This window comes from Phallusia mammillata, chromosome 1 (assembly GCF_965637545.1).
Source record: "Phallusia mammillata chromosome 1, kaPhaMamm4.hap1.1, whole genome shotgun sequence".
Taxonomy (NCBI): Eukaryota; Metazoa; Chordata; class Ascidiacea; order Phlebobranchia; family Ascidiidae; genus Phallusia; species Phallusia mammillata.
Window position 1 is genome coordinate 5,919,343 of NC_137252.1, and position 20,665 is coordinate 5,940,007.

The 20,665-nt window shown below is 36.4% G+C and overlaps 2 protein-coding genes across 2 annotated transcripts; one reads left to right on the plus strand and one right to left on the minus strand.

Moving 5' to 3' along the window:
* Positions 1-13,484: 13,484 nt before the first annotated feature.
* Positions 13,485-19,568, plus strand: LOC145205708 (putative E3 ubiquitin-protein ligase DTX2). Its single transcript, XM_080078458.1, has 8 exons — positions 13,485-13,684; positions 14,745-14,980; positions 15,701-15,784; positions 16,050-16,242; positions 16,713-16,804; positions 17,051-17,153; positions 17,803-17,945; positions 18,926-19,568. The coding sequence occupies exons 1-8, from the start codon at positions 13,543-13,545 to the stop codon at positions 19,139-19,141; spliced, it is 1,209 nt and encodes a 402-aa protein (XP_079934584.1). The 5' UTR covers positions 13,485-13,542; the 3' UTR covers positions 19,142-19,568.
* On the minus strand, positions 19,475-20,215 carry LOC145205717 (oxidized purine nucleoside triphosphate hydrolase-like). Its single transcript, XM_080078467.1, has one exon. The coding sequence runs from the start codon at positions 20,141-20,143 to the stop codon at positions 19,607-19,609; it is 537 nt and encodes a 178-aa protein (XP_079934593.1). The 5' UTR covers positions 20,144-20,215; the 3' UTR covers positions 19,475-19,606.
* Between the last annotated feature and the right edge of the window lie 450 nt (positions 20,216-20,665).

Sequence of the window (20,665 nt, forward strand, 5' to 3'; positions counted from 1 at the left end):
TTATTCCCCATAGTTCCAATACATTTTAGAAGTTTGTTGTTGAGACAAAACCTCAATATTTGTTAAAACTAATCTATTAAAGTTGGGTTTTAATACTTGCTTTGCGTTAGAAAATGCGAAAAACAAAAAATGGTATTTTTTATTTGACTTTTTTTCACATGAAGTAATACAAGATTTTAGAAGATTGTATAGTAACATTTTTATGAACTGATTATACCGACAGTTTGAAGAACTAAAATGTTACAAGACTGTGTTAAACTTTGCTTAACATACATTGTTGCAAATTAACGCTGTTGGTGACCCATAAACTTTTATTAAGTTTAAATGCCAAAATGACTTTACCTTGTAAATCACCGCCTTCTGAGCCCTGTATTCTTTTAGTAATGTAATCTGTACATGTTCAAAAATTGAACAACTTTAATATAAACAGAAAAACAATAAGCAAACGTAAAGCAATATAAAATAAGGTAAATGACTTAACATGATAAACGGACAGTTCATAAATCATACTATTCAGAAAGTTGTCCCAAACAAAAGATTTGCTTAGTTTTTATGCAAAGATTAATTGCTTAATTTCCATTGTTTAAAATGCAGGAAATTTAAATGCAACTTATATTCTCAATTGCCTTCGTTAAGCTGTGGCCAACATTGCTCATAACATTGACGTGCACGTTTGCTTGGATCACGATTCTTCCAATCAACCAAAGCCCGAAACATCACTGCTTCCCTCTGTTAAGTAGAAAGTTTTGTTGTTGCCATTCAGTTGTGTTGATGGCTCCAAAGTTTTTATTTTATTAATTCTATTTAATAGGCTGCAGACAGTACACGCTATTTCGACCTAGTGCACACTATTTCGACCTAAGGTCTTATCAGTGCAGCTGGTGACAAGTTAATGCAAAATGTTTCCAATCTGTTTTGGCTGGTTTCTTAATTCATATTTCCCTCACCATCGACCCAAAGACTCAGTTGATATAACACAAGATGCAGCTGTAAATTGAACCTTCACTACATTGTGTCCTGCCTTGGCCCTTTTAGTAATAAAAAAAAACTGTCACGAAAACAGTTGGTGGGTCTAACCCATGCGTCCCTCTCTAAAAAAGAAAATTATAGAATAACTTACCCAAAGCGTTTCCGCCTGTAGATATCTGTTTACATCCTCAAAGGTAAGGTTACCAAAGCTATTGTAGACGACTTGCCCATGGGTAGGCAACGAGACTACATTGTTTTCCTCACCCGGTACATTGTTTTCCTCACCCGGTACATTGTTTTCCTCACCCGGTACATTGTTTTCCTCACCCGGTACATTGTTTTCCTCACCCGGTACATTGTTTTCCTCACCCGGTACATTGTTTTCTTCACCTGCTTAGAGACAGCAATATCGTTAAAAAAGTTCAGTATCCCAAATTTAATACTAATAGTTAATATAAAAATGTTTTTTTAATTAAGCTTATTTTGATCAAGGAAAATAGCACGAATCGCTTGCTGTAGTTTATATCCGGTCTAGTTTGTCCGTATTTAAATTAACCCTACCAGGCCAAAAAACGGTAATTAAATTAATATTATTGCTTTTCATAAACACATTTTTTTACACTTTATATTGCCTTCCAAAAAAACTCCTAGTTAGAATATAATACATCGTTTTTTTTATCAATAAAATAAGCTTGTAACATTTGACTTCACCTCTGTAAATTCTACAAAATTCGACCGGATAATCGATTGCTGGTTAAATGAGATACGATATTCGACGGAGCACTCGTGCTCATTAAACCATGCTGCTTAGTAGCTTAATTACAAAGTCATTCAAGTATTACCGCATGGAAACAATACTTTCTGCTGTTGGACGTTGTGCAGCGGATCGAACAAAATAAAAACTATCATGTTGCAACTTACAATTCGATTAACGTTCCTTAAAACAGTATGCTAGAAAGTAATAATATAATGTACTGTCTAACTGTCTAAGGATTGCTGAAGGTAGGTACCCTGTATAAGCTCAACGTTAAAACAAACAAAACGGCACAGTTTTGTCTTTACCAGTTCTGTCATTAAATTCGCGGACAAAGACAAGACAGCATAGATTGTAACAGTAACGATCACGTTCACTCTGATTGCTATTCCTCCAAATGATTAGAGCGCGAGTCACCACATCTACAGTTCTCATCTGTTGAGATGTAAAGTTTTAAATTTCTTGGAATGTTTGATAAACGTACTGAGAAGCTATTAAATAGCGTTACAAATAAATTTGGTCAGACCGGAAATGAAAATATTTGAACTGGAACGAAATAAACAAATGCTGAGGACAAATAGTGTTGTAGCAATTGAAATACCATTTACTGAAAACCGGAAGTAAAATTGTGCATCATTTTATTTCACCTGGAATGCCAAGTCACTTATAAACTTTGTAATATTTCCTGTCGAAGTTAATTAGGACTTCGGCACTGACCCAGGAAAGAATTTATTCAAAATGTGTTTTGACTAGAGTCATTGTCGTGTAAATGTGCTCGTATAGTGCCCATCGACTGTACATTACTACTACGTATAGCTTTAATCAATTAATCATTCGAGATCCAAACAAAGTTGATCTTCACCACGATACATACGCTATTGTGGCGACAACTGGGTGTTTTCCTCAACTGCGTTGTCCATCAACGCGTAATTAACCGAATCGCACAATACGTCACGAGCCTTTTCTATTCGCAACGTGCCATGCCTCACTTTTTCTGTCTTGTTGCCGTTCGATATTTGAGCTCGCGCAAATAAACAGCGCTACAGTATACGTAAATTTATCCGCATGACCACGGTGTTTACGCCACGAATATTGCAAAAACTTCCGAGTTTAATAGTTATAGAATTACTTACCAAATCAATGATACTTCTTTTTGAATTAACGTATTTTTGAACATCTGTAAACTTCAAATCCCCAAAGCTATTGTAACACACTTTCTCATCAATCTTTTTGCCGAAATGCGGCAACTTTTTTTCTTCACCTAACAAATAGCAGTTTTAAGTAAAATAACAAGTTTTTAAAATTAAAAACAGGTTATAAAAGGTAAAAAGTTATAAACGGTGTCAGCGTTAAACAGGGGGTCACGTAGCTAGAATTTTATTCTTGGTCAGAGTTAGGACAACATTGGGTTCAAAAATATTGGTTTAAAACACCGAGTTATGAAACTAAAAAATGCATTTTTAAAATTTGCCATACCAGTTTCGTAAATGAGCTGATCTAAATTTTAATTGTAGAAAAAAAAAACGTTTTCACTAGAATTGCAACAAACACGAATGTACCGTTAATGTATGAAAGTAAAATGTATTTAGCTATAGCTTGCAGTTTATTGCGATTTACAGACAAGGCAGCCATCATAAATTGTTTATAGCACTAACCTTCGAGTTCAGTTGGATTAAGATCCTTCCATTTTACCCAAGCACGGAACATGGCTTCTTGATTTTTCATCTGTTGAACCGTAGAGTTTTGTTATTGGCATTTCTTGTGATATGATTTCATTGTTGATAAAAAGTTTAATCAACCATAAAAAATTTCAGGTACTGTATTCTAATTTAAGTTCATCTATTTTGCATCGCCAAAATTATATAGATAGCTTAACTTTTAGGCAAAATGCCTTGGGTTTGATTCCCACAACACCTCTTAATCTTCAAAATGCTTTCGCTTAAAAGGCAGGTACAAAAATTACGTCAAATACGACGCGCAGCGATTTCTTTTTGTCGAAAAGTAGTATAACTTCAGAATATGAGTGCGTCTGGACTTGAGTATTTCTGATGTATTTAAAACCGACCTAAAAAGGACCTCAGAACACCGCCCAATACCAATACCGCTGACAGGTATTTCTAACTCATGTAATTTATAGCAAGACATTTTACTTTGTACTTCTTTAGTTACTCACCCAACGTGTTCCAGACGCTAGATATTTTTTAACGTCCTCAATCTCAAGGTCACCAAAGCTGTTGGAGACATCTTTCTCATCGAATAGAGGCAAGACTTTTGGCTCGCCTGTTAAAATAAAGGTTTGAGGATAAATAACTTGAAAACAAATCGTGTCAGCAAGTTTATTGAACATAAAATATTAACGAGCATTAAGTCAAAATTAACACGATTATTGGCAATCGTCTGTGTTTGCACATGATAGAACTTCACCGCATATATTGGATTAGCGGCGTTTAATAAAAACGATTATTTTTTTAGAAAAATCATAGCAGACACGGTTTAGCCTAGTTGGTCGTATACATCAGTGGTCGGCAACCGCCGCGGTCCGCGACCCGGTCCCGGTTCGCAAGGAGTTCTTTAACAGCGTATAACTTTTCAGGTTAAATGCTATAAAACATAGCCAATTTAAGATTTTTGCGGTAAAATTTTACTTTTAAAAACGGTCCGCAATACAAAAAAGGTTGCCGACCCCTGGTATACCTAAAATCGACTGGCTCTGTTGACTTGCATTTTTGCCCGTGAAAATAATCATAAAACAATTGCACGAACAATAAAAAATTTCTTACCTGACATCTTGATGTACAATGTAACCAACCGTTTCAACTTATAAATCAGAGTAACAGATAAAAGTCAAGCATATCGGTCCTGTAAACTAATTGCAGTAATACAAAAAAAGATTAGGAAACACAAGTAAAGCAAATTTTTCTAGACTGACTTTGCTGTCTGCTGGAGAAAAATGTAACAAAACTACTTTAGGATTTGCAGTGTAATGTTACCAACACTAGCATGACTATATTGACTATACTAGCACTGGTCATAAACTTGTTTCATGCATGTCTCTTGTTCACAGCGAGTTTTTGCAAGGCAAACCCAGTGTTTAAACCAAACTTAAATGACAATTATGTTTAAAACAATATCGCCTAAGTTTTAATGTAAACAGCCATTTGTTGTATAACAGTAACAGCAACACGTCTCGCCAAGCATGCGTAAACTCGTTTGCCGCTAATCCTTTCTGTGTCAGAGAACAATTATTTGCAAACTATTCTGACTAAGCTAGCTGAACAAACATATAAACTGAAGAAGAAAATAAATTGAAATCAATACAACAGAACAAGCTAACAGACTAAAAAATGCATCTTACTCTGTGTCCAACAGGAGGCCTTGTACGAATGACCTTTATTTGTTGGCATACAATCTTATATACCCAGAAAAACATTGTTAATGTGGTGTTGTTATTATTTGTTAGTGCGGTCCAACGGTCACTGGAAAACGAGATTATGCCATTTTAGATGTGTTGAGTCAAGTTTAAACTTGTTTGTGGGACGGGTCCTGTTAACCAGAGTTGTACGTCGGGCCGGGCTTTTCGGGCCGGGTTCGGGCCGGGTTCGGGCCGGGTTTAGGCCGTTTGGGTTTAGGTTACCTACCTGTGTCAGTATTTATTTAAGTAGCTGTCAAAACAGCCCTAAAACGCTTCGTTCAAGACCAATTGTCTAACGTGTTTGTTGTCTCCTCTTTCCCCCCTTCAGTATATATGCCCGTCAACCAAACTTTCGGGTCTAAACAAAAACGGTTAGGGCCGAGTTTCGCGCTTGTACTTTCGGGTTTCGGGCTCCAATTTCAGGCTCGTTTACTACTCTGCCGTGAGTACGACGGTATGACTTGTGGGTTCTCAAAATTGTTGCGATCTCATGCTTGTTATTTGATTGTTTTAATTGTGCGATCAGTAAGCTGAGCTGGGCACGTTTAAATTGTAGCCGTGATTCGGTTGGGTCGAAACTCGGATTTTGCTTCCGTTTCGAATTACTCAGTTGGTGGTTTGGAAAGCTAAATAAACGTTAGCGCGTGTTACCCCGACGTTAAAACGTTTGATTCGGTTTTCAAATTTATTCGCCCAAGTAAACCGCTTTACAAAGATTTTGGCCAGTAATAATTAGACCTCAACAAATTTGTGGTTGTGTCGCACGTTTATTTTAAAAATAAGTTTTTAAAAGGGATGGGTTGTAGGAACTAGGTTTCAGCGCTATGAAATAGGTTACCAAGTTTTTTGCCAGGTCTCTTTTGCGCCATAACTGTAATGATTAAACTCGTCGGATGTAAATTACTCTATTTTAAACCAAATCCTTAACCAACAACAAAACATTAGTTCGAAGTCTATTATTTAATGCAGTCAAATGTTCATGCATGTTCTTCCTTTCGTCTACTTATCGATGCCAACCTCACTATCTTATAAGCTCCAGCAGTTTTATGCAAATAAACGTCTTTTGCATTGTGCTGCTTATCGTAAATCTTGTTCCAAAATTTGTAGTCATACAGAGTACTCGACAGCACAGAAGTTTTGCTCTGCATTGAAACTTCAAATACAAACAATTTTTTTCTGAAATACATGCGGCTCAGCTTCTATTTAAATTGTTTTTTCCAAAGTTTCTGTGGCCGTAAAAACCTTTATGTTTTTCAGGCAAATCAATACAGCGATGTTGACCACGACTTCACGTTCTCAGATCGCTTAACACGAGTTGATAAAAAGGGCACGGATATATGCGTACAGGAAGACTGTGACGTGACAAACTCAAGTTTACTTCCTTCTAAGTTTACGTTTGGTAAAACCCAGATCAGGGCCACAGTTAACAAAGCGGGCCGAAGCAGAATTTTGCCTCAGACGGCCTATACATATTTCCTCCATCATCTCCTCTGGCCAAAGTTCGCTTAAACTAGTAAAACCTTGCTGGCGATTTTACGTAATCCTAAATAACAATAGTAGGTTTGGCATAATCACAAGTCATGTTTTTACTAGTATTTGTTTTTTACTAGTATTTTTGTACATTAATTGCTCAGATGTGTTCAGCTTCCTACAAACTGACAGTGGAAGACTAATTAGTACACAAAATTAACTTTACATAAAACAAAACACATCAGTACGAAACCATTCAGTTGCGTTTTTCCTTTAAGACTGCAATAACTAAGTTATATCCAAAACTAAAAAAAAATTAATCAAGTCGTCTGTGACATCCTAATCAAAAACATAATTAGCGATGCGTGGAGCTGCAATGCATTTAGCCATTATCCACCATGTGCCCTTCACTGTTTAGTGCGCTCCATAACGTTTTAAGGATGCGCAGCTATTTCCGTCTTGGTGATTGTTTTAGTGTGAATCGCCATGTATTTTTTCACCAAGAGACATGAATCCAACTTAACAACTGCTTATATTTTATTGCGCTTGAGTTGCAGCTATTTTAATTTTTTACTGGCAATGTGTATTGTTAAAGACAATGGGTTCAACAATTTATCAACAATTCTTGGCGACCAATGACGTTTGTCAGCCTGTAAAAATCGAAAAGAAAGTGTGGCAACCTGTAAAAAATAGGAAGAAAACAAAAATTGTTCAATCAGCAAAATTCGGAAATGTTAGGACAAAAAACAAAATGTCCTAAAACTTTTCGGGCCCATTATTTTCTTTAAATTCGCCACATTGCCTAATCTTTTAGTCTATTTTTACAATCCGTTTTCAAAAAAGTGAACCCGACTCGATAATTACAACAAAATGCAAGTAACTAACACCCACTTGGGGTCAAATGCCGAAAGTGACGAAATATGCTAATTTCAATACAATTTTTAAAAAACTTTTCGGGTCCATTATTTTCTTTAAATTCGCCTCATTGCCTAAAAAAGTTTTCAAAAATTGTATTGAACTTAGCGTATTTCGTCACTTTCGGCATTTGGCCCCAAGTGGGTGTTACTTAATTGCATTTTGCTGTAATTATCGAGTCGGGTTCGCTTTTTTGAAAACGGATAGTTAAAATAGACTAAAAGATGAGGCAATGTTGCGAATTTAAAGAAAATAATGGGCTCGAAAAGTTTTCAAAAATTGTATTGAACTTAGCATATTTCGTCACTTTCGGCATTTGTCCCAAAGTGGACGTTAGTTAATTGCATTTTGCTGTAATTATCGAGTCGGGTTCACTTTTTTGAAAACGGATTATTGAAATACATTGAAAGAAAAGATAGTGTTGTGATTTTTAGGAAAATAATAGGCCCGAAAAGTTTTTAAAAATTGTATTAAATTTAGCGTATTTCGTTAATGTTTCGATTTGGCCAAGCTGTTTGTTACGCGATCATTCGTGATGTTCTCTCGTTTCGCATTCCTTTTTTAGTTTTTATTCTGGCAGAATAACAATGGTCTCAAACTCAAGTTTGCTTCGGGGTCGACTAAAAGTCCGACTGACAAAGGGACCGTTTTAAAAAAGTAATGAAAAAGTTTGAGAACCACTGTGTTAACATGTGTAAATCACTTTTCGCTTCACTCTCAAAGAGTATTATAGGTGGAACATCGCGATGTTGCAGACATGTTTTGTGTGACTTTTGACAGTAACAGTGACAGTTATTTAAACTGAGCTGTATTTTTAGAGCGTTACATTCGAGTATCTGATACTTGTATTCTTTATTACTGATGGTTCGCGAGCACCTTAACCAGATTACACTGTGACCTCGTTAAAAACGTACAGCCGTAAAGGTACTACCATAGCATCACTTAAGCTGTTTGCAGCCTAAAACTTAGTGAGTGTGATTCTACTGGAACGGTACGTTTTATGCATTCACTTCACCGTTTTACTTTTGATCCGAACAACCATTTGATATAATTAATAACAATATGCCTTAACCTGGCCAAGCTTGCGAAAACTCGTTCACTGTATATAAAAGAATATATTCTTTTTACAGCCTGTTCTGGTTAGGCGAGCTCAACAAAAATATAAACTGGAGAATAAAGTTAAACAGACATACCAAAACCTTAAGACTAAGACTAAAAGCTAAGAAACCTACTCTATCTCCAACAAACGGTTTCTAATAATAATAACCCTTATTTGTTGGCACTTTTATATACCCAGGAAAAACAATTAGAGATACGGTTTTGTTTTGAATTGTAACTGCGAGTCAACGGTTGCTGGAAACGATATGTTTTGCCAACGTGTTGAGTCGAGTTGATACTTGTTTCTGAAAAGGGTCTTTTTAATTAAGAGACATGACTTGGGTTCTCAAAAGTGTTGCGGTCCCACGATCATTATTTCATTGTTTTAATTGAGCGATCGGTTAGTGGAGCTGTGAACGTTTAAACTGTAGCCGTGATTCGGTTGGGTCGAAACTCAAGTTTTGCTTTCGTCTCTAGTTACGTTTGAGGGAAAGCTCGTTACCGTTGCCCTTTGAAAGGAAAAAACTCTTAAAAGTATGGCCCGCGCATAGCCAAACATTGCCTTAATTAAGTTGATCTTGTGGTAAATTAAATGCTCAACCTTGCTCACAAAAATAAAAGAATTGCCAGCAAACACAATGTACTAAAATATGGTCCATGCTATTCCCGTTTTTCACTATTTGGTATCCACATACGCAATTGCGTTGTCTTTGAAGCTACTCACTTCCAAGGCGAAAGCGACAGTCCAAGATAACTTCGGATAGCGCATCTGATTTAAAAATGTGAAATCGAAATTGGAATAAATGATTAGCATTAGCCCAATTTGATTTGTTTTTTGTTTTTTTTTCAGCACAACTGCAACCTGAACATAAACTTTGTAACGATTTTTATGTGCAAAAAATCACCATGGTTAGACATGGCAGCCAATAAAAAATGTGCAGACTCAAAACCACAACGTTTGATGGTAATAAAAAGTACAAATAAAAAGTACAAATAAAGGTTGTAATATTTGAGACATTCAGCAAAAAAATTAACAAGAAGCAATATTGCAACACTTCTATGACTTCACAAGTGTGGGGAATTCCCTACGGCGTAAGTACAGTTTTGCTGCAGTTGAACGAAAACAAAAGAGGAACTGATTTTTTTTACTTCAAGCTGCTGTTAAAATGGGTAGCACTAATTTACGGAATGATGAATGGTCGGAATGGTCGGAACGCTCACTAATTTACGGAATGGTCGGAATTGTCGGAATGGAATGAATAGGGCCAAAACTAATTTGATGAATGGTCGGAACGGAATGAACTGTCGGAATAGAATGAACTGTCGGAATGGAATGAATGACGCTGTAAGAGCAGAATGAACTGTCGGAATGAAATGAACGAAGTTGTATGAACAGAGTGAATTGTCGGAATGAAATGAACGAAGCTGTAGGAACAGAGTGAATTGTCGGAATGAAATGAACGAAGCTATAGGAACAGAGTGAACTGTCGGAATGAAATGAACGAAGCTATAGGAACAGAGTGAACTGTCGGAATGAAATGAACGAAGCTGTAGGAACAGAATGAACTGTCTGAATGAAATGAACGAAGCTGTATGAACAGAATGAACTGTCGGAATGAAATGAACGAAGCTGTATGAACTGAGTGAACTGTCGGAATGAAATGAACGAAGCTATATGAACAGAATGAACTGTCGGAATGAAATCAATGGGGCTGTAGGAACGGAATGAACGTCGGAATCGAATGAATGTTATCGTATGAACGAAACAAAAGGAATTTAGATGATTTCAATGTTATATTATTTCCGGCTCGATGTTTGTTAATGATACAATTTACTTGCTCAGTGTTCTTCGGTCAGGCAAATATATTAATCTGAATAAAAGTTTTAACAAAGACTAAGCTTGTCCAAAAACGGCAACCTACGGCCTTTGACTTTCTTAAAAACGAAGCTAGGTTACTTTGGAAAAAATACTTTTTAAGTAAAATAACGTCTCCCAAGTGGATAAATGTTATTTTCAGCACAATCGTTAATCTTTACAAATTGCATAGTCGTGAATTCAACGTAGCGTTGTCCGAACTATTTTTCAAGTGTGTTTGGTTTCGCAAAGTAAGGTAGAGCAAGGATGGCAGTACGGTACAGTACGCAGCGAATTTCATCAAAAACTACGGTACGCGACGAAAGCTGAGGTACGGGTACGGTACGGTACGGTACGTAGTACGGTCCTTTACTAGAGCGTACCACCGTACCGTACCACTGTACTGGTACGCATAATACATGTTGAATAAACGGATCATCTTTGAATTTTTTCGAAACTTGAATTTAAATTGTTTATGACATGATTTTATCACAATGTCCCTGTACTACAACAGTACTCAAAAAAGTTTGTGACGTCACTGCTTATTTGTGCTTACGGGCTGACCGCTACGCAAAAGGAGGGTTACGCGTACTGTGGGCGTATTATTAAAACGCGCACATGACAAGAACAGAGATTAACTCGACATTTGTAATTGATTCTCAAGTTAGTTAAAAATCTAGCTAGTGTTGTTGCTGTCTCTTTCGCAGCAATGATTTTAAAAAACATGCTATTGAAAATTACACACTGTCGCTGCATGAGCCCATCGTAGAAAACACATCAACCTTTCATTTCGAATAAGCTGGTTGTAGTGGGGCAGCATGTTTAGAGTTTAGACACTGCTCCTTTAAGTGCATGTCATAAAATGTATCCAACCTAATCCCGATTGGTTTATTTAAAGGTGGGCCTACGGTACGATTTTGCGTACCGTACCTCAAGTAGTTTGATTTCTGACATTTGGCACGGTACGCTCTGCGTAACGAGGTACGTGGTACAGTGGCGTAGGCAGCCAAACATTTTGGGAGAGGCCAAATAATTTGTTTTCTAATACAACTTTTTGCTAACGCTCGGCGTGCTTTTACCAAACACGTGACTTGCCAGACTGTGGTTCGACGGGGCAGCCAAACGCTTTATTGATTTATTCCATGTCTGCATGAATCAAAAAAGCATGGATTTCGGTCTACAACTTGGTGACAAAAGTCATTTTTGGTAATTTATATATTCCTTTGATAGTTGAGAGATGAAACCACAATGATGCGGGACGAAACTACACTAAATTAAAGTTTATCAATGTACAACTTTGAAAATTTGGGAGGGGCCATGGCCCCTTTGGTCCCTCCCTGGCTACGCCACTGACGTGGTACGGTCAATGCAATGCGTACCGTACCGTACTGCCATCCTTGGTTAAGAGTCTCAGTACGTCGGGTAATAATAAATTGATTGTTTGTTGTGTTGGCAAACCGTAGATAAACAACGACCATAAGGCGATAAGACAAAGCTAAATTTACGAGGTTAAAGTTAAACCAAAAAAAAAATATTAGCACAGCCCGCTGCGAATTTGCTGTTCTTGTTATTCGCAAAAGGTCGCAATGTCTCACCAATGTTTTAGGATGTTGTGAACTTAATAATAAAAAAACTTTGACATGTAAACTTTTAGACAATGGAAGCGGGGTTGCTTGAAAGTACTGTAAAGGTTGTAGTTGCTGCTGCGCCCAAATCAAACAATGTAATAATAACAATAAATCTGTAAATTATGACGTCACGTTTCGTGACGTCACTAATGCGTGCATTACAGTACAATATAAAAGCCATACATTCACTGCCAACAATTCTGTGTTTGACGTCATAAACAAAGCACTAACTAAAACAGGTCGCAGTTTCTACACGTTTTGTTGCTTTTATGCTAGCATGCTTGTTTAAAAGCAAACTTAAAAGCTTGTTTAAAAGTTTTTGCTAATTGTTTCCAGATTTTACGATGTTTCGTATTACACCACTACAGACAAATCAAAATATCCACGGCACACCGCCACCGCCCACTCGGCGCCTATGACCGGGGGTATTGATCTGTTCAAAAATATAAAGTAACTGGACTCGTTTTCCAGTACATTTGAAACCAAGCGTCTCTGTGGGCCACATAACTTTTATCTTAATGTGCCGCACTTGGCCCGCGGACCGCAGGTTGCACACCCCTGTGGTACAACATTCATACGATAACAAATTTAATTAAAAAGGAAACACGTTCGATTGATTCTGTTGCATTTATTTGGCAATAATACAGTTGTTCATACAGCCTTGTTGATTTCATTCCGACAGTTCATTCCGTTTATCCAGCTTCGTTCATCTCATTCCGACAGTTCATTCTCTTCATACAGCTTCGTTTATTTCATTCCGACAGTTCATTCTGTTCATACAGCGTCATTTATTTCATTCCGACAGTTCATACAGCTTCGTACATTTCATTTCGACAGTTCATTCTGTTCCTACAGCTTCGTTCATTTCATTCCGACAGTTCATTCTGTTCATACAGCTTCGTACATTTCATTTCGACAGTTCATTCTGTTCCTACAGCTTCGTTCATTTCATTCCGACAGTTCATTCTGTTCATACAGCTTCGTTCATTTCATTCCGACAGTTCATTCTGTTCATACAGCTTCGTTCATTTCATTCTGACAGATCATTCTGCTCCTAGCCTCCTACAGCGTCATTCATTCCATTCCGACAGTTCATTCTATTCCGACAGTTCATTCCGTTCCGACCATTCATCAAATTAGTTTTGGCCCTATTCATTCCATTCCGACAATTCCGACCATTCCGTAAATTAGTGAGCGTTCCGACCATTCCGACCATTCATCATTCCGTAAATTAGTGTTACCCGTTAAAATCGCATTATGCCGGGTAAGTTTACGACCTTTTATAAGTTTACATTTCTACTGTATTAATTTTGTCATGTTTAACTAATATTTTGACGTTATTTTTTATTAGATAACTTTTTATGTTTGTTGTTTAGTTTCTGCTAAAGATTGTCAAATTGTGGTTTGGGAGGTTCAGAATGAGTTGTATCCAAGTTGGCAGATGTTTGACGCTGACTTTTGCTGGATTCTTGAAGATGCTTATGCCAAATACAAGAAAAATCCAAAACTAAATCGGATTGCAAAACTTACTCAAAACAGAGCATTTGATTTTCGAGAACTTGAAGAAGTTGATCGAGCCACTGGTAAACTGGCTTTACATTGTCGAAATTAAGTATAAAGTAGTGTTATGCTGTCTACTTACTGCTATCCCAATGAGAAACATGTTGCATAAATTTAATTCTCTTTTAAGAATATTCGATTTAAACACCACTTCAACAAGATTTATGGGAGATATTATACTCTGATATAGCTTTTAAAGCAAATTTTACTTTTCAAATTTTAATGCATAGATAGAACACTGCAACGCAAACAAACCTATATAGGTTTAAAATCCTTAAAAATTCTGGATGTTTCAAGTGGTATATATCCTCGGGAAGAGATATTAAACACTGCATGATACGACTTGTAAGAATATGAGCCCCAAACGTTAATTCAGTCAAATTATAATATTATTTACAAACCCCTACCCAAAGTCCATATAAAACACAAGTTGTCCAAACCGTTGTTATGCAGTAAAGCATTGGAGCTGTCTTGTGCCCAAAAAAGTGCAGCTGGTACAACGAAAACACATAAATTGTCTGATTTGTACATGACTTGAACTGAACTGGATGAAATTGATCGTGCGCCTTATAAGCCGGTGCGCCTAATGTATGGATCAAGTAGTGCTTTATTGCCTACACTCAAAACCAGTACCGATACTATTATTATATAAATAAACCACCGTCTTACACAATAAACTACGGTAAAAGCAACTAGCAACTGTGCTATTCACTAGGCTCATTTTTTCTTTTGCTCATTGTACTATTGTGACTTGCTTACATTTATTATGTAACAAGTAAGCTTTATACGGTAACCCATACTCCTTAAAATACCTTGCGTTCTATAGCCCGGTGCGCCTTATGTATGAACAAGAAACTAATCAAAGCAATTTATTGACAGTGCGCCTTATAATCGGGTGCGCTTTATGGTCCGTAAAATACGGTATATGTTTTTCACATGAGACTACATTGTGCAACAATGGGTTGGACAACTTGTTTTGTATAGACTTTTATACCTGTCATATGGTACCCTACAGAACTGGTACCATTTCTTCCATAAGAAACAAAACATCCAGTGTTTTCATTTTCATGTAATTTTTTTTAGGAAGAACATGTCCAATACGCCGCCTAGAGCTGCCCAGCAACTGTGCTCTGGCCAAGCAAATTCTATGGATGTGGGACAGCAGTGCAGGTGGATCCCCAGATTGGAAACCATATCCAGCTGAAGCGATTAATTTCATTGAGAAAAACTACAACAAGGACATGTCTATTGTTGATCTATCAAACAAATTTGCAAGCATTGATCTGAATTACACAATCGACTTTCAGAGACAGTTACAGGTAACCAAGAAAGCAATGATAATTTTTTTCGTTGTTACTAGTTTTGTATGTAGTGTGCAAGTTGCAAAAGTAAACAATTCAATGTAAAAGCATAGAGCCAATAAATGATAAGCTGCAGACAGTGCACACTGTTTCGACCTATAAGGTCATCAGTGCAGCTGGTGACGAGAGATCGGCCGTATCGGTTAGTGTAGCTATCTTATAGGTCGAAACAGTGTGCACTGTCTGCAGCTTATCATTTATTGGCTCTATGCTTTTACATTGATACTGTGACACTGAGCCGACTTCACTGTGGTTCCCAAGCAGTTGCTTGGCCACTGTGAGCCAGTTTCATTTGTGCTGTATTCCCAGTTGTGGCATCGAACAGACTGGGTGATGTATGGGGTTGTACCCTGTTGCTCACCACAAACTGGAGTGCCGTTGGATGGCTACACTAGCCAATACGGCCGATCTCTCGTCACCAGCTGCACTGATGACCTTATAGGTCGAAACAGTGTGCACTGTCTGCAGCTTAAACAATTCAAGCTTATTACAAATAATATAAGAAGTAACATGCTATTGAAAATAGGCTTGGTACATCAAAAGCATTGAAATTGAGCACCACACATTTATATGTAAACATAAATTTATTTGCATTCTAGTTTGACTTTTTAATTTTCAAATTCAAGAACGCTACATAAAGGGCTTTTACATTTTAATGACCTTTAATTTATTGCATAGATTAACAACAAAACTCAGAATCAGAGAGGGATAAAAAGAGATAAATTGAAATCCCCGTATCCCAAGCTTGGCTCTGCCATTCAGGTAAAATCAACAATGTGCATTGGAAACTTTATTTGTTTTACCAACAGTATCAGCATTGTGGAGTAAAAAGGAATACAAGTATATGTTGTTTTTTAAAAATCCTGTTTTTCTGGTTTCAAATATTGTTTTGAAAGCTGTTTTTCATTACAAAATAAGACAAAGCTGTTTGTTTATTTCTTGGGAATTTCTGTGTTACTATGGATTTTAGCTAATCTTTGTCATAGTTAAGTTGTAAAACGTTTTTTATAAATTTTCATTTTTGCAGTCAAGCATTTCTGATGATGAGAAAGACGAATCTGAAACAACTTTAAATGAACCAACATACAAATACACAAAGTCGACTACGGTTCCCAAAGACTTAAAATCATTTGCAATTGCTCTACCTGATGTGCCCAAAGAGGATTGTTGCATCTGTATGGGTTCGTTACAGGATGAATCAGGATTCCCAGCCTCACCAGGTTTGCAAAATATGCTAGCCAATTGCAATGACAGAAATCAACTTTGGTTTATTAACTTGAGGCCCTTTCACTAAAGGGGGCACAATTTGTTTTCAGAAGTTTTTTTTTCTGCCCAATGTGGTTGTTTTCCCACGATATGGTCAAAATCCCATAAACAGGTATCTAAAGTTTTGCGTTTCTGCTATGATGTCATAAAATGCTATGCGATAGGTACCATCTTAAAATTAGGCAATAAATGTATATCTGTGGCAAGTATGCCATATGGTGTATGTCGATAGTCATGGGATAGGATGAAGTATGAATATATACATAAATACATATATTTATATATTGGCAATATATAGGAAAGCAACCTTTCCAGTATTGTGGAATATGTATTGTGTTTTCAGTTAGTTGCCAAAACAAAAAATTAAAACCTTCAAATATTTAATCTGTTTGTTGAAAATGAATTGTATTCCTTTTACTATCAGGTGAAGACTGTTGCCATGTCCTTGAACTAAAGCAGTGTCAACACAAGTTTCATGCTTTGTGCTTAAAAGCAGCTTTCGACAGTGACAAAAGTGTAAGTTTTTAGTTTGTATCTGCAAAGGGTATTTGACCCAGTAAGACTCATTACAATAAAACGTCATGTTTAACTATGTGTTCTGAAGTGGTTTCTTGCTGTGAATAATCAGTTTAACAGTAAATTTTAACTTATAACCACTGATATTATGGTTGGGCAGTTTAGTATGCAAACAAAAGTAATGTCAAAATATCTATAATTGTCTGTATTATATTTTTGTGTATTTCTGTTTATTCATCCTTGCAGAAAAGTTTGATGTGTCCTTATTGCAAGAAGATTTATGGCGAGAAAACAGGAATCCAACCTCCTGGGCAAATGACTGACAGAATTATCCACACAAGCTTACCAGGTACTGAAAGTCATTTTAAAGATTTGTAATGTAATAATAACTAGGGTTGTGGAGTAGGGTAATACAATTTCAACTCCAACTCCACTCTTAAAAATTATTATTACTCCAACTCAAAGCAACCTGTATGTTAGCCCAATTTCTTGCTGTTTTTTACCAAAATGGTAAAATGGAAAGCTCTTTCCTGGAAATGGATCGTTTGTAAGAAAAAAACTTGCAGGAATTTAAAAACAACATGAAAAAACAGAATAACAAAACTAAGATTTAAAAGTTTTATTTTCAAAGTCCTACTGTAACATGTAAAATAATAGGGCTTACCCAAACTTGTGAGAAATATATGTTTGCTTTCCAGAATTTGATTTTTTGCCATGTGGTTTTGTAGTAATATTGGCTGAAACCAGTGGTGGGATTCCAATTTTTTTGTCAGCCATTTTTTTTTTACAAAAGTCGCATTTTTCAGCCGGTTCTGTTACAAAATATCCATTGACAGTAACCAGTTATGCTAACCGGTTCGCTAATATCATAAAATTTCGTGAGACGGTTTTACAGAACGGGAGCGAACCGGCTGAATCCCACCACTGGCTGAAATTTAGAGCCAAACAATCTTGACTTCAAACACCTTAAAAAGTGTGACTTCTGAATAATTATACAGGGTTCAGGTGTCGGACAATTTCGATTACATATTCAATACATAGTGGTGTTCAAACACAAGAACATCCAAACCCAGGCAAACCATACCAGGCAATTGGTTTTCCAAGACAAGCTTATCTTCCTGATAACAAAGAAGGTCAAAAGGTAAGAAACTGGTAAATAAAAGAAAAGTCGCAGCCAACACCAAGACAGGTTTGTAAGTGTAAACCTTGGTACTGTTTTCCTTTAAAACAGATAATCTTTATGCTGCCCTACAGCAGGGGTCCACAAATAGTGGGTCGCGACCCAAATTTGGGTCGCGAGACCTTCCAGTCTGGGTCGCGAAATATTTCAAAATTTTCCATGAATATAAGCATCGCATCTACAGTATTAATGAATTTCGGCATTTTTAACCTTTTAATCATTATTGCATTGTTACGTATGACTACGTAACTGTGACATACAGTCTATGTAACAATGCAAAAAGTTAAGCGCACCTATACAAGCATGCATTTTCTGATTAGCTGTGTTCTCAACACAGAGCCCACAGTTTTCATTTGTTAAAAATATGTTCGTTTAGCTATGGTTTTATGTGAAAATAGCAACTGACAATAGCATAATATCTTAAAAATTGTCTTAAAATTGATATTAAGTTGATAGTATTTTCCACAGACTTGATGCTTGGGTCGCGAGTATTTAGAGCAATTTTGCAAAATGCTTGGGTCGCGAGAATTTAGAGCAATTTTATTAGGGTTGCACCAAAAAGTATTTGCGGACCCCTGCCCTACAGGAGGGCATTAGAAGCAAGTGTTTTGTATACCTGTGTGTCCCAACTTATGGTACCGAAAATGAACAACTTATTTTGTTAAGTGGTATGTTACTGCCAAATATTCAGTTTGAATCTCAGCCAAATGTAGCAAATTTTATACACCGCAAATTTAAACACCAGAGCATCAAAAAGCAAGTTTGTTTTTGGTCAAGAAAAAAATCATGTTGATTGGTTGAAGGTGAAAATACATGCAATCAATTTGTAGCTGGTACATGCCCTGCATTTTAATTTTCCCAACAGTAGTATTTTACTATTATGCGAATTTCAGTACTGTACATTTTGTCCAGGTTCTCTAAACTGACTAAATGTTTTTTAGATATTGAAACTATTGAAAGTTGCATGGAAGCGAAAACTAATATTCACGATCGGCCGTTCGGTGACAAACGGATGGGATAATTGTGTTACTTGGAATGAGATTCATCACAAAACTTCAATGTACTCTAATTCTGCTCATGGCTATCCAGACCCTGGCTATTTCACAAATGTCATTGAAGAGCTTAGAGCACAAGGGGTTACTGAGGCTGATATTTGAAAAAAAGTTTCAAAATTTTAATTTTTCCATATCATATGCTATTACCATCCAAGCTTTACAAAGCATCATGCTTGGTGTAAATAATTTGTTCTTTTACTACCCTTCCCATTTTCCCACTCTTTTACTACCAAATGTGTTGTAAATTGTTAATGTTCCTCACATTTAAAACTTGTTTTGCACCCAGGCAAAGTTATATTGGTATTAACTGTTCTCAATTTTATATGACAATTAGAGATGTTAGCAAAGTTTCGCCTGATTTCATGCACTACGCTTTTAGATGTGTACCATATGTTGTGCATTATTGCTGTCTGTTTTCTGTCATCGTTTCGTTGATTCATGTTTTCCCAGCTGATTTTAATAGTAAAAACCACTTGCAAAAAGTTAGAAAATGAAGTGTCCATGATTAAAATGAAAGAATTGTTACAAACCAAAACGAAATGCGCACAAATATTAGAAAAATACTATTTAAGGGTCAATATGTTTGATGGAATAAGCTTCCAAAGTTTTTTCATGAACAGAATACATTTCTTTGAGGGATGTCACCAGAGTAATATCCTCATTAAGTATGGTTTCATGACCTTTGAACTTCATGTGTCCATAAAACATGTCGTCACGCAACATTATCGGATACCAATCAATATCATCAGCCCACATTTCACTGAAAGGAATTTCTGACACAGGAAACCACTTTGGTTTCATTTCTTCAGATTCCTGCACAACACCAGTAAATTTTTTGGTTTTAAAAATGTTCATTTCAATAAAGAAATCATCTCCAACAAAGTCAAACAGAATCATTCCAATTTGTCGAACATCATCTTCATTTACAATTAATCCACATTCTTCTTGAAGTTCTCTCATCGCAGCTTTCACTAAAGATTCCCCCTTTTCAACTTTTCCACCAAATCCATTCCACTTTCCAACCCCAAACCCCCTCTTTTTTAACCCAAGTAGAATTCTGTCACCATCAACAACTTGAACCAATGTACATCGCTGGTATTTCATCTTGTCTTAATTTGTATTTTATACACTAAACCATGTAGGTGCCTTTAAACAATATTTCACATAGGTTTGTGTTGCTTTTAGTAAGTAACAAATAACGCTAAACTAAAATGTATGTCATATCAAGTAAGTTACTACTCTATGAGAATTTAGTTATACTTTATGACATAAACGAACATTTCTTTTCCTGCTACCTGTTTTGTTTTCTTAGATATAATTATAATAAAACCAACAAAATGTCAATTGGTGATAGCCATCGCCCATCATGGTAGCGTTTATGCCAAATAATTACGCAATATGAAGACATAATATTTATTGCACCATGAACTGCAATTATCTACCAAGCATATGGAATGGATGATCAACGGGCAGCACTAAGGTTGGTCTAATTTGAATTTTTACTAGACTGAAACTTACAGACCAGTAATATGTACCAAAACACCACAAATTTCCTTTCATTATGTGGAAAAGTTTTCATTGCAAAAACAATATTCATGAAATGCGCGCGCTTCGCTACGGTTCACC

Excerpts from the sequence above, each read along its gene's own strand:
- LOC145205708 (XM_080078458.1), top strand. The coding sequence starts at position 13,543 with ATGTTTGACGCTGACTTTTGCTGGATTCTTGAAGATGCTTATGCCAAA. Across the intron at positions 13,685-14,744 it reads AGAAGTTGATCGAGCCACTG|GAAGAACATGTCCAATACGC; the intron begins GTAAACTGGCTT and ends AATTTTTTTTAG. Across the intron at positions 16,243-16,712 it reads AGGATTCCCAGCCTCACCAG|GTGAAGACTGTTGCCATGTC; the intron begins GTTTGCAAAATA and ends TTTTACTATCAG.
- LOC145205717 (XM_080078467.1), bottom strand. The coding sequence starts at position 20,143 with ATGAAATACCAGCGATGTACATTGGTTCAAGTTGTTGATGGTGACAGA.